At 34.9% G+C, this 14,306-nt stretch overlaps 1 protein-coding gene across 1 annotated transcript; it reads left to right on the top strand.

The window, feature by feature from the left end:
* Window positions 1-183: 183 nt before the first annotated feature.
* LOC146164389 (retinal dehydrogenase 2-like) lies at window positions 184-10,850 on the top strand. Its single transcript, XM_083382289.1, has 13 exons — window positions 184-277; window positions 2,185-2,289; window positions 3,338-3,478; window positions 4,090-4,169; window positions 4,422-4,471; window positions 4,690-4,880; window positions 5,451-5,564; window positions 5,627-5,776; window positions 5,972-6,109; window positions 9,070-9,234; window positions 9,335-9,492; window positions 9,780-9,894; window positions 10,348-10,850. The coding sequence occupies exons 1-13, from the start codon at window positions 230-232 to the stop codon at window positions 10,378-10,380; spliced, it is 1,488 nt and encodes a 495-aa protein (XP_083238415.1). The 5' UTR covers window positions 184-229; the 3' UTR covers window positions 10,381-10,850.
* The last annotated feature ends 3,456 nt before the right edge of the window (window positions 10,851-14,306 follow it).

Raw genomic sequence — 14,306 nt, 5'->3', positions numbered from 1 at the left:
GCAAGGCAAACACCTCCGGGAACGTCGCGCCATGTCTGGCATTGTTTCGCTGGTTGCTAAGCACTAAACTAAAGGACAGGCGATTTTTGAAAAGCCTCTTGAATATAGTTCGAATTGTCTTGTTTTATATTAGATAATTTATTTTGGAAAAAATAAAAGCAGAACCTTTAGGTTAGACTATTTCTGTTTTATAAATTGTGGTGAAAAACAAGTTAAACTAAAAGATTAAATGTCTATTCCACCACCGCCAGTCGATTTGAAGCCAAAATATACTCAGGTGAGCTATAGCAATTGATTTATATGGTGGAAAATGTGTATATTAGTTAAATAACATTTTTATTTATATGCAAACGCCAACGAACAGAAGAGAATTATGCAGGAAATTCGTACGTTTAAAGTTTAGATTTAGTAATATACAGTTTATGCCAGGGGTCGGCAACCCCTGGCACGCGTGCCACTTGTTTTATTTTGCATGGCACGCGAATTGATTTAACGCGCACGTTATATCACCTTAAGAAAGTTCAACCTTCAACCATTACATCACTACCACATCATTAACATTACTATTACATCACCAACACTAGCGCTAATTAAATGGTTGCATACATTGCCAGTTCGTGTCTTTCTTAACTGTGTTGTATTTAATATTATTTTTTGTGGGCGTAGTTGTTGTTAAGCACTAACCGTTCGTATTACGTCACAATGCCCCAAATTTGGCATAACGTTTACTACGTTAAAGCAGGGCATTCTACATAAGTGGTTCTCAACCGCCGGTACGCGTCACTTTTCCCGCCGGTCCGCCAAATATATTACAAATTTATATCTCAATTGCAAAAAGCAAGATGAAGGCGGCTTGTCCATCAAATTTAGAACTTAGCCAGTTCCTTAATTTGCAGCATTGTGACGTAACATAGAGTTAACGGTCTAATTTGGACTTCATTTTACGTCACAATGCTGCAAGTGTTGTGCCCGACTATTTAAAAGTAGGCTACAGCTCGTTTAAATCCAAAACTTTAAGACCAGTTGTACGTTAAAAACTTCAATAGAACCACGTATAGCACGTATGATATCAAAAAGACAGCAGCAAATTTCTCACTACATATAGAAGTTTCGTTATTTGATTTTAAGTTGCATAATTTTGTCATAATTACACTTTGGGTTGATTTTAATTTTTGAAGGTCCACCTGTTCGCAAAAATTGTTTTAAAATTTTGCCGGTCCGTATGTTAAAAAGGGTGAGAGCCACTGTTCTACATTAAAAGTAAGCAATGGATGAAGTAATACTAATATTATTATTATTATTTTTGTTAATATCGGGATCTAAACCTGCTCCGACATTTCTAGTTGTTGATCTTTTTTCCATATCATATGATCCAAACAAAACCACAAAGGTTGTAAAAGAGATCTAAAACAACTTTATTCAACAAAAGCAGAATACTATATAGTTACGCAAGAACGCATCATCAGTTCTGCTAATAACTGTAAACACAACGAAAACACCGAAGTTATATATGAATATAAACTATTTGCAAGTCTAAAATACCAATAACAGAATTACAATACAGTACAGTCCAGGTGTAAACCAATAGTGAAGTTAAAATTGCAAAAGAAAAAGGAAAAACAGCTATAATAAAAGGGAATCGCAATGCCTGAAGCAAAACACCGCCAAGAAATCGCAAAGAAATTATGAGGTCGCGCAAAAAGTAGGTCAATGAAAAGAGATAAAAACGGAAGGTTAACGATTATTTAATAGCAGGTGTTATAATATGCTGAATATTATTCATAAACTGGCACACTGCGTACGAAAGGTTGTCGACCCCTGGTTTATGTGTTCCCGAGAGAAAGGGGGAAAATATAAAAGTATAAAAGTGGTTCAAAATTCAAAACCTGTGGAAGTAGCAATGTAATTTTGTTGGAAAACTGCACGCCTAAACAATGGGAAAATTGCATGCCTAAATTTAGGGAAAACACAGCATGTGGAATACAAATTCAAAGTATGTGGGAACATCTGTTAGCTTTAGGAATTACATGCTTAGTCAATACTTTATGGAAAGTACAACAGGTGGAATCAAATTTATATTATTTATTGCATTCCATTTTAAATACGGTAGTTACTTTTTAATTCGATAAAACTTTTTGAATCTATGCGACTTCGCATTAAATGGGGTATTTTTATTCTGCAAAGATTTTCATCAACAACGAATGGGTGAACTCAAAAAGCGGGAAAACTTTTCCTACTTTTAACCCTGCGACAGAGGAAAAGATATGCGATATTCAAGAAGGCGACCAGGTAACGGCCGAAATTAATATATAGGCCTATATTTACTGGAATCGTCCTGTCGTGATATTTCAGGTTCACCACGGGATGTTCTGGATTTGCCTAACTCGACCATGTATATGTTCACTAACGTATAATGCCGTTAAAGTTGAATGGCGAATTCAAAACAAATTTTAAAAAACAAAGTGTTTATCTTATATGTATTAATCAGCAATAAATATCAGTTTTTAAAAGTCATATTTTGACGTTACGACAACATTGGCAATCTTTTTTTGTATAACGCTTTTCAGTAGCATCAGAATTGTACTTGTAGCATCAGATTTGAGTTCAAAGTTCGTGATAGCCTCAGAGGTTACCGGTGGTAGGTCGGGATACACTAAAAAATTTACCTTTCACATATACAACAGTATCGTGGCCGAAGTAGCTCGCGGGACCAAATTTAAGTAGCCTACTGCCGCAGACCACTGCAGCTGCCTAACGTGGTTAACGGGTAGTTCCCACGATACAACAACGCTCGTGGGATTTTAGCCGCTTGTGTAAACTTATCTGAGATTGGCCCAACCTAGGTCGAATCGGTCGCGCTGCGGTGTGTATGCAGAACCTTTGGCGTCATTCTACATTGCCGCAACTTTAGCACGTCCACATTTTTCTTAACTTATAGCATGCTTTTAATTGACGTCGCGAATGTCTTCCTTGTGACAATACATTAAAAGTGCTATCGGTAAAGTTCGTTAGACAACTACTTGAATTTAAGGAGATAGTAAACAAGAATTTTACCAAAATGAAATCGACCTAACGTCCTAGATTCTCATTCACGTTTAATTAGGTGTATCTCGGTCAGCAAGCAATTGTTACTTGCAGATTGTAACCTTTTCTCATTGTTTTACTAAAAATTGAGTATAACGTGCGTGTTAGGTTTTATACGATTTTGCCATTATATAATTTATAAAACAGAAAAAAATTCTGTTTGGCCAAATGCGCCTAAGTGTTACCAAGAAGAAATGTTTGTGCCAGATTTCTTAATTTCCCTTGTTTTATCGTATTCTTTTTTTTTTTAAAGGCGGATGTAGATGTTGCAGTAGCGGCGGCGCGAAAAGCGTTTGAGCTCGGTTCTGAATGGAGAACGATGCCAGCATCTCGCAGAGGTCTGCTCCTATTGAAGCTTGCAGATTTATTGGAGCGAGACCGTTCCGTATTGGCAGTAAGCAAAATATATTAAACGCATTTTTTGCGTCCTCTTTAGATGTTAATGCCACAAGGTATTTGTTTTTAACTTAAACTGCATTGCATATTTTGACTTAGTTTTATCATTGTCGTATTTTATTTGCTTTTGTTTTCTTTAAGTTTGATTTAGGAAGGATTAATATCGAAAACCCAATCGGAATGTGCTTTCAGCATACATGTTTCACTCTTATCAATAGATATTTAATTATTATCCTAAAACATTTGTTCCTCAATTTACAATTTATAATAACAAGCTAGCGTTTCGCGTGGTAAGTTATATTTATTAGACGATTTGACAAAAAGGAAAACGTTTTACCCCCTTCCGCCTCAGTTAAAGTGATTTGGCATTTTTCGTTTTCAAATTTTTGCAAAACGTCCATCGTTTTTCTTCCGCAAATCGTAGAATGTTCATTTCGTGGTCTTTTGGACCGCTGCTAGAAAGCAATATTCTCACAAAGAAATCGTTCTGCCGCTGATTACAGCGTAGTATCATTTGCAAACACTAAAGGGATTAATTTATGGTTAAAACTAGATTCCCTATTTTCTTTACATTATCTTTATAAAATTATGTATGCTTGACATTTTTAGGCCTTAGAGACGCTAGATAATGGAAAACCCTACGCAACAGCATATCAGGTGGATCTTGATTTGTCCATTACTTGTTACCGGTAAGAAACATGAAATTGTTAGTTTTTTATAATTTAAAACTTCGACTAAGGTTCTTCTCTTTAGACGTTACTAGGATACATGTTTTAAGCATATAAAAATGTATACAGAAAACTTGTTTTAATGAGCTGAGATACATTTCTAGTTAAATCTTAGTTAATTGCTTTTGTGACTTTCGTTTGTAACATAAACTTGTTCTATAAATATCTTACATTATAGTGAATATTTGTATTTTTATAACATTCTAATAACAGGTACCATGCTGGGTGGCCGGATAAAATACATGGAAAAGTTATTCCGATTGGTAAGCATTTCTTAATAAATCATCATATTGTCTAACGTCATTGCCATATAGATTGCACCACAGGGGAATGTTTTTATTTATACAATAAAATGTTTATCTGGCTATAGTTTAACCATTTTTAGAAAAAAACTTGTCAAACGTGCAGGTTAATTGCAACTTATTAGGCCTACATTACATGAATACAGCAAAGGGTTTACTAAATACGAAAATGTTTTCAGATGGTGATTTTATGTGTTATACACGCTATGAACCTATGGGTGTTTGCGGTCAAATTATTCCGTGGAATGTTCCACTGATAATGCAAGCATGGAAATTGGCTCCTGCTTTGGCATGCGGTAATACCGTTGTGCTAAAGCCATCAGAAGAAACGTCTTTGTCAGCACTTCATGTTTGTTCTTTGATTAAAGAGGTTGGTCTTCAACAGGGTCGACCCCCCAAACTATAGACGTTTTTGCTAACTATAACTACGTATTGAAAATTGGTCCCGTTTTACGCAAATCTTATTCTTATTTTTTGGTATGTCTTAGACTTAAGCCGTCTTAAGAAAGCTATTTGACCTATTGGCGCCGCACATTAAAAATAAGTTGTTGTTTACATTTGAACATGTAATATAAATTCGTTTACCCCCTTAAAGCAATATCCTAGAACCGCCCGTGATTCCCAATACGATTTGTTTCAAGATATAGTGAAGTTACCAAACATTTTTCGAAAAGCGAGTCCTTATAATACTTTCATACCTTTAAGAAATAGCTCATCAACGCAGCTTACTGTAGTAGTCAACCAAGTTTTTAACACAGGTTTGACTTTTTTGAAAATAAATTGATCATATGGAAACGTATGTATGCAGATGTCGTCCATTTTATTTGATTTATGTTTTGTCTATTCGTTATAGTCTGTAGGACGTTCTATACTCAAAAATATACGAAAGGATTGAGGCACATTCTCTTTCTTACTAATATAATATTCCGGTTGGTTTCAGGCGGGATTTCCCCCTGGTGTGGTAAATGTTGTTCCTGGTTACGGCCCAACCGTAGGGGCTGCCATATCCCAACATATGGACGTCGACAAAGTCGCATTTACGGGGTCGATTCAGGTAAGATTGTCTGAATATTGCTATATATTCAAGCAGAATTCAGTTCAAAAGGAATAATTTAGGTGGGAAAAACGGTATTGGCCGCAGCAGCACAGAGCAATTTAAAAAAATGCAGCCTGGAACTTGGAGGAAAAAGCCCGAACATAGTTTTCGCCGACGCTGATTTAGATGACGCTGTTCAGAAAAGCCACGACGGAATCTTTTTTAACCAAGTAACACAATTTTGTAATGAACAATACTTGTATTTGCTCATGTAATGTGGCTGTCTTACTAATGTTGTACTTACCCAAAAATGTTTTTACTTTTTTGTGAAACTTAACGGTGCGTTTGTTGGAAAATATCCTGTCACCCAGATGGGTAAAGAAATTAAATTACAAAACATTGTACAGATGTGTTCTAAATTTTAGGGTCAAGTATGCTGTTCCGGGTCGCGTATCTTTGTTGAAGACAAAATTTACGACGAGTTCGTGACTAAAAGCGTCGAGCTAGCAAAAAAGCGAACGGTGGGTGATCCCTGGAAGATGACCACTCAACAAGGCTCCCAGGTAAATCAGACAGAATGCACTATGCCATGCAGTGGTTCCCAATTTTTTTTCTTGCGACCCCCTTTGGAAAAGTTTTATTGTTTTCATTTAACTTTTTGTGTATAAAAACGCATGAGAGAAAACAAGCAAACGAACTACATTAACAAACTTTAAGACTACCAAATTAAGTGTGACGTGTGGTCTTGCACTGTAAAGCTTTAGTTTGGTGTGGCGTGTAGGTAAAGCGTCAAGCTTTCAAACAAAACTATGCGTTTATTTACGAAATACAATGTAATCATCCTGATTGACGCATTAGACTATTTTCCCTATTAGGATCGTAGTTTTACTGACCAATGCCTTACTCAATCAACACAGATTTTCCCAGCCAACTCAGCTTTCCCAGCCATTTTTACGATACCCTGATTAGATGTAATTGAATACGTTCAAATATTTTAAGTACGGTCATACTCAGAATGGCTAACAGGCCCACATTTGCGGCTAATAGTTTGGAGGCCACTGAGTTAGACATTTTAAGTTAAATAAAACAGGTTGTAAATCCGAATCGAGGGCAATGAGTTGAGGCGGTGTGTCGGATTCGTCTTATAATATCCCTGGCAAGATAGCCTCACACCTGTTGCTATACGATGTCAGCTAACTATATAAAACACATTGCACGATCAAATGTGTAATAATTAAGGCCCGCAAAAGTCAATAAAGTCACATTTTTTTAAGGAGCTCTTCTGTTCACGAATCAAAGAATAAAGTTGTTTTTAGCACCTAGGGGACTGTTTCCAAGAAGTTTATAGGTTAAAATAAAGTTTAAAGTTACAATAAAGTCAAAATTTTGTATAAAGTCAAAATTTGTCAAATTATGGCTTTTGACAAAGTTGTTGTGTGTTCTTGAGAGTAATTTTTGTAAAAAATGTTGTGGAGGCATAGTAAATCAGGAACTGCGACACAATTAAACCATATCAACCCATAAAAGCAGGAAATATGTCACAATGCCCACTTGGATCAGCTGTAACCTTTATCGCAAATTGTCCATTTTTTATTCATAGTTACGCATTTAAATAATTCTTATAAAACACTTCCTCTTCATAAACGTGGTCTTTTCAAAGATCAACAGTTTGAATCTTAGGAATAGCCTACCGAAATTCCGTAATTGAAAAATGCCTAAGCAAGCTAATTCTAACGCCAGAAAACACGGCGCACTTTTTAAATCCACAAAACAATAAGCAATTTCGTTAGGTTAAAATAAAGTTAAAATTGGATAAAAATAAAGTCAAAAATTTTTCTTAAGGTTAAAACAAAAATGGCCCTAGTTATAATGTTTTAAAAAACAAACATTTTTGAATTTATAAAGATCTTTAGCTTAACCATTTATTAGTTATAGGTAGCGATGTGTAAAATTGTACCCGATGTCATGTGGTGGTATCGGAAGTCGTCCGATACTAGGGTGGATTCGGTGTCAATCCGATATCAACGTAATATATACATTTAAGGCTTAAATTTTAAGCCATGATCTGCAATCCAAAGCGTCGATTCTACGTTGAAAGGTGAACTAATGAAAAATTATAGATTAACAACTAAAGGTAATAAAATAAACGACGGTAACTGATTAACTCTTAAAACTAGAGCAAAACTAGGCCGAATAAGCTAAAAAACAAATTAATAAATTTGATCGTTTCAATTTCATATATTTTGTTTTTTAGAGCATTGCAATGACTTCATTATTATCGGTTCGGATGACGATACTTATTGTGTAAAGCAGGGGCGCGCAACCTTTTATACTGCCGGGCCAAATATGGGTATTCGGATCAGACAACGGGCCACTTGCATATCTCGTCGTCTACCTGTTAGTGCAGTGGTCGGCAAAGTTTTATGCCCAAAGTAGTCTTTTCAGAGCTACTTAAAGGTCCACTAAGAAAAACCACTATGAAAACAGTGGCGTATTCAGGGGGATATTTGTTTTTTTAGGTGAAATATAAAAAAGTATTATACGCGCGAAGCGAGAAAAATTTGCGTTTACATAGAGTTAAAAGTGGTCAAAAATATAGTTTTACAGGTTTACAAGACCACATTTAGCACGTGGGTATTTTTAAGCTGACCCAATTTAAAACATTATATGCCACACCAATTGTTAAAGTAAAGTGCAATGAATGTACGGCTATCATGCGGCTAACAACTACGGAACATGATAACACCAAGCTATTCAAAAATAACTCGTGGTCCACAGTTGGCCTACCACTGTGTTAGTGACTACCCCTAAAAAAAATTACTCACACACGTACGTTGAACCGAACAATGCCACCTTAAAAGCAACGAATTTTCTCAGCTGTGAAAACTTATTTAGATCGAGATGTTGGCGGTAAAAAACTACTTTTTAGCTGCGCTGCGCAGAGAAATTTGTTTCTTTTTTTTACAACTCACGTGAGCATTGAAACTAAATATAAAATAATAACATTTTAAATGAGCGAAAAAGATCAGATGGACATTTTTAATATGCTTTTTTTACATGGCCATAAGTAGCTTTTCGAAAGCATTTCAAAAACAAAAAAATTGCGGCGCTCAGTGCAATTCACTTTCACACAAAGTTGTACACTTTCAGCAACAGCATCCAAAACACATTTTGTAGTTTTATTTTGTTAGCAGGTTACGTTCTATTCTAATATGTTAGCAGGTCACATTCTATTCTAATTCTAATAAACTAAAAATGTACATGATATATAAGGCGACTTAGACTAAGGAACAGTCAGGAAGTTTTAATATTTTAACAGTTACCTAAATGTTTAGTGGTGTGGGCCAAAAACCAAAGCACGCCGCGGGCCACATATTTTGGTTCCGCGGGCCGCAGGTTGCACGCCCCTGGTGTAAAGTATCGGGTATCGGAGTAAAATGTCAAGTATCGGGCATCCCTGGTTATAGGCGATATGTATGCTGTCTAATTGGGCAAAATGTACATAACAAATAAATTTTTTAAGATTAACAACAAACAAATGACAAGAGTGATGGGATACATTGAATCTGGTCAAAGTGAGGGTGCCAAGATGATGTGTGGAGGAAAACGAATTGGTGATAAAGGTTATTTCATTGAACCGACGGTGTTTGTAGACGTCACAGACGACATGAAAATAGCCAAAGAAGAGGTACAAACTGATATAAATATTCGATTATTATTATTATCAAAAAACGTAAAAAACGCACAAGGCATATTCTCTGTACCTTATAGTTATTTGCACATTGCAGATTTTCGGTCCAGTTCAACCGATAATGAAATTTAGTTCAGTTGAAGAGGTGTTAAAACGAGCCAATAAGACAAGCTATGGTCTGGCATCTGCCGTCTTCACCAATGATATCAACAAAGCATTGATGATATCAAACGGTCTACAAGCCGGATTTGTATGGTATGTTTTATAAAGTCTATATAAAACATATATGTCATAATTATTCTTATGCATTGGTATTCTTAGAGTTGTAAATCAGTCTTCTAAAACGACTTAAACGATAAACCTAGGAATTCCAACAGCCTACAATCGTTAGTCAATAATAAAACTAAAAAAATATTCAACATTTCTTCTTCGGTTATATAGCAAAACAGACTAAATAACTTCGATGGTCAAAGTCTAAATAACTTCGTTGGTCAAATTTAATGTCTAACGACCAGCGCGTTTAGCTCGAGATGTTTTTTCAGGGTCAATACCTACTATGGTTTTACGAATGCTGCGCCGTTTGGTGGTTATAAGCAGTCAGGAATCGGGCGGGAAATGGGCGAGGATGGATTAAAAGAATATTGCCAAACTAAAACCGTAAGCATCAGTTAAATTTATTTTTACCGTATTTACCCGTTATTTAAACTTTTTTTAAAAACAGTGTTTTTCAACGTGTAAATCTTTCTCCTTTTACTAAAAACAAATAAAAATAAATAAAATAGCTTTCGATGTTTAAATGATGTTGTTCAGAACCACGAAGCAAACTTCGGGTTCTTTCCACAAATAAATGTAATTTTTATAGTGTCATTTAAAACTTGTAGCACCCCAATAGAAGCCTTTGTATAGGGATTGTATTTTTAGCTTTTGTGTTTTTAATTTGTTCTCATTTGTTTACTTAATGTTAGCCTAAAAGTAAAATCTCAACGTTTATTTGAACTTTAAATAATGTGTGACTTCTTGAAAAAAAACAACAACAAAAAAAGCAGTTTTTAACTTTATAACAAACACTTTTCAAATTTAAAATACCAATAATATGTTTGTTGTTTGTAGGTTGTCGTGAAGATTCCAAAGAAAAATTCATAATCTTTATTATTGCCTCAGCAAATCACTTTATGCTGTTACAACACAGTTATTTAGCTCTATACTAACTGCCCGGTTTGGAAAACCACTGCTGTATCCCGTTACATGGAACGCCAGATTGATACAAACGTATTTTTTCCTATGAAATGCTTTCTAGTATAATGTCTTCCTGTCCGGTGATCATTGCCATATGTGCCTATATTGCCTGTGTCCTATATCAGTGTTTCACAAACGTTTACACTTTACGGGGCCTCTTTCTTTCTTGAAATAATGGCGGAACCCCTTAATGTTTAGGACAGGAAAAAATATATTTTACGGCAAAAAAATAATTACAAGAACATTCAGTTCGGCACTAATACTTCAACAGTCTATAAAATAAGAAATGTTGTCCGGACTCGTTCAAACATTCTCACGGACCCGAGTTTAAAAACCACTGCCTTATTTGTCCACTTTAAGGCTTTAATACAATTCGAATAACAACTTATGTAAATATTGTATGTATGTCGTATGTAATCGTGTACCGTATGCATTTATCGATGATATGCAGTTTGGCATGTCAACAACTAATTTAACAGTTTTGTGCTATTAACGCATATGCTACCTTGCTTCCCGAAAATATAAGGTTAAACAAAAGGCCAATTAAATATCTTAATCATTCATGTAATCTTATGTATCGCTTAACGTTGGCTCATTCGGAATACATTGATTTAAATAACGCATTGTTGTGCGAAGTAGCCTACTGCTTAGTGTGTTTGGCATGGTTATAGTCATTTGATATTGATGTTTACTGACGTCCGGTGGAACACACATGAGTTATTTCTTACGAGATTATGCAAAACTCTTGAAAATGCTTGGTTGGTATTTTGGCATATAAAAAAGACTACCAACAGACTTTTATTTTAGAGAATTGTTAAGTAACAGATGAGTTGAAATACATGGTAAAGTATCCAGCATATTATGGAAAAATATTAACAAAATAGTAAACAAGATCATTGTAAATCCCCTCGGAAAAATCAACACAGCAAATGCTGTTCATCAGAGTTACGCAACTATATAAAGAAAACCAAGTTCGAGCTGAACCTATAATAAACTACAGGCCTGCGTGGGTAATTCTGTCGGCGCGCGTACATATCATATATTGCTTCAAAAAAGATTTAATAGAATTAATATGTTTGTCGTTGTGATTTAAAACTGAAAAATTCTAACTCAACGAAAATTTCGAAAGCTTACTACAGTTCTTGTTAATTTTGTAAATGATTTTGTGCTTTTGTAACAGATTTTTGCAATTTTAAGCTAGTGTTTAAATTATGACTAAATTTTGACTTTTTTTGCCAAGTCAAAAAATGTTCGTCCTTCTTATCACCCAATATAGTATCTTGCGTCTTTTCGCGATCAGTAATATAACAACTATAATGGAAACAACAGATTCTTGTTGAAGGAAAACTTGATATAAAAAGATCTGTTTTCCAAAATGCTTTCTTTTCAAGTTTGCCATTTTTCCATTTATACGTTGGTGAACGAGTTAGTTGTTTTATAAAACCGTATTACAATCATGCAACAAAAAATGCTTAAGTGAAGATTAACCTAAGTATAGATAGATTAACTTTTATTGGCTCCTACTTGCATACTTAGTGGTAGTAAGTTATGAAGAAGCAAAATATTGGATTGCTTGATTAAAAAGTTACTTCGCGAAGCGATTAATTAAAGCGACTGAATTTTAGTTTTTAACTTTATATTGCTAACATCACCTGCACAGAAAAAAAACGAATTAATTTTACAAACACCCTCATCGTACAATTAAATAAGAATAACATATCTTTAAGATCGTCCAAAAAATTATTGCAGTCTACCTATAGCATAATAAAGTACAAATGCAACAAGTTTAGCGAACCACTTCTATAGGTTTTGTCTGGGCACATGTGACCGGACAACGGGTTGGGCGCCCCTGCTTTACACTGTAATTATTAGGCACGCAATATTATCATTCAGAATAGTAGATTCCGCATAACAACGAAATAAAGCAGGCAATTTTTTAAAACCCCTAAACCAGTGGTTCCCAAATCCCAACAATTTAGCAAGAGTGAACGAAGGGTAATAAAATTTATTTCGGTTTATTTAGGTCTAAGGCTAAAATGCTCTTAATACAGACTAAAGAGATACTTTATACCAGTATCAGCTGAACCAATGATCGATCGAGTAGCCTACAACGGAGCAAAACCTTGCTTGAATAATTTTAATAAAATAATAATTTTTCTTTAATAATAATTTTGTCAGCAATTATTTGATTTAAATCAAGGAAAATAAACGCTAAAAGAACTAACAAACAGCACAAAGAAAACAGGGACACCGCTTATACTTACAGGCTTTTTAGGGGACTAGTAGGCGAAATAGGCTGGGATCAGGTAATAAGACCTAAATAAGAACAACACCATCGTCAGAATAAAACATTGATCGAGAAATCAGGGGTGAAAGTATAATACTTTTGTTACCGAAACGCATGAAAATTTTCAGGGATGACGTCACAAAGTTGTATCAAACCGGGACTTCATAAAACTGGTAGGCCGAACGCAACTTTGGAAAACCTGAGTTTATCGTTTCGTGCACAAATATGCAACTAAAATAGGCAAACATAGTTTTGAGACGGTCTTGTAAAAAAGAAAATTCCGGTTCAGTTCAATCTTCGTTTCGGATTAATTCAAAAGTTCGGGTTCACCTTCAGATCGACCATTGTTATTTCAACACCGGTTTAAAGTTCCGGTTCGGATACAATATAAGTTGTGTTAAATCTAAAAATTCGTAAAATTCGAGTTCGGGTTTGGTTTAACTTCATGTTTTGTACACAGTTGTATATAATAAAATTTCAAAAGAATCGTGAAACACTGTAACTCGTTACCTACGCGAATAACCTTGATAAATAGAACAATTTTGTTGGCCTTCTAATTTTTTTTTTTTTGGCAGCATTTGAAAATTAAACTGTAATTAATTATTCAGTTCTTAAACAAACGACATAGAAAAAATAAAAAACAAATAGATCGCTGCTTACTTAAACCAATGATACTACAGTATCATTGCTTAAACGCAAAGAGATTATAACTTATAATCTCTTTGCTTAAACCAGGGATGTCCAACATTTTATTATAGTGGGCCGCATTGACACTTGAAATAATTTAATGGGCCGCAGAACCTATTAATTTTCAAGAATAAGTATTAGCCTTTAGAGTTATAACGGGCCTTTATAGTTATATATATATATTTTTTTACCCATACTATACTATTAGTGCGCCCCTAAAAGCTGACAGGCACATTTTAATTAGGCTAATATTGAACGTTTAAAATACTACTTGGGAGTGAAAATGACTAGCGGGCCGCACTAAAATTTCAGACGGGCCGCAATGTGGCCCGCGGGCCGCAGGTTGGACATCCCTGGCTTAAACGATACTATTTTTATGTGGTTTCTTTGTGAAGATATCTATGTTTTCAAACAGAGGCGTTTGTCTTGCTTGGTCGACCAAGCATGATACTACGGTTGACATTCAGTCTTAGCGGTAAATCTGATTTTCCCAGTTGCAGTATCTACGTTAAATTTAATTTAAAGTTCCAATTGTTTTTACGTTGTTGAGGTTATGTCCGGTGAAACACATACGAACTTAAAATAAAGTCAATTGGTAATAAATTTCTAACATTAAAATTGTATTTGTATATCGCTATTGCCTATTTATATTCACAGTTATAAACGCCCAATTCAGATTGAAAACTTTTGACTTTTATGTGGGAGATGTTTATGGATCCTGAAATTGCGCGACTGTAATGCATTTAATTAAATAAAACTTCAGCGGTAGTAAATGACTTATTAAAAACTGATGGTTAGATTAAAGTTTTGTGCATTTAATTGACGTTTCGCAGCTACACGCATTTCTCACGATTTTCCA

The sequence above is a fragment of the Ascidiella aspersa genome, chromosome 2, assembly GCF_963924565.1.
Source record: "Ascidiella aspersa chromosome 2, kaAscAspe10.2, whole genome shotgun sequence".
Taxonomy (NCBI): Eukaryota; Metazoa; Chordata; class Ascidiacea; order Phlebobranchia; family Ascidiidae; genus Ascidiella; species Ascidiella aspersa.
This window is presented reverse-complemented; position numbering and strand designations above follow the sequence as displayed.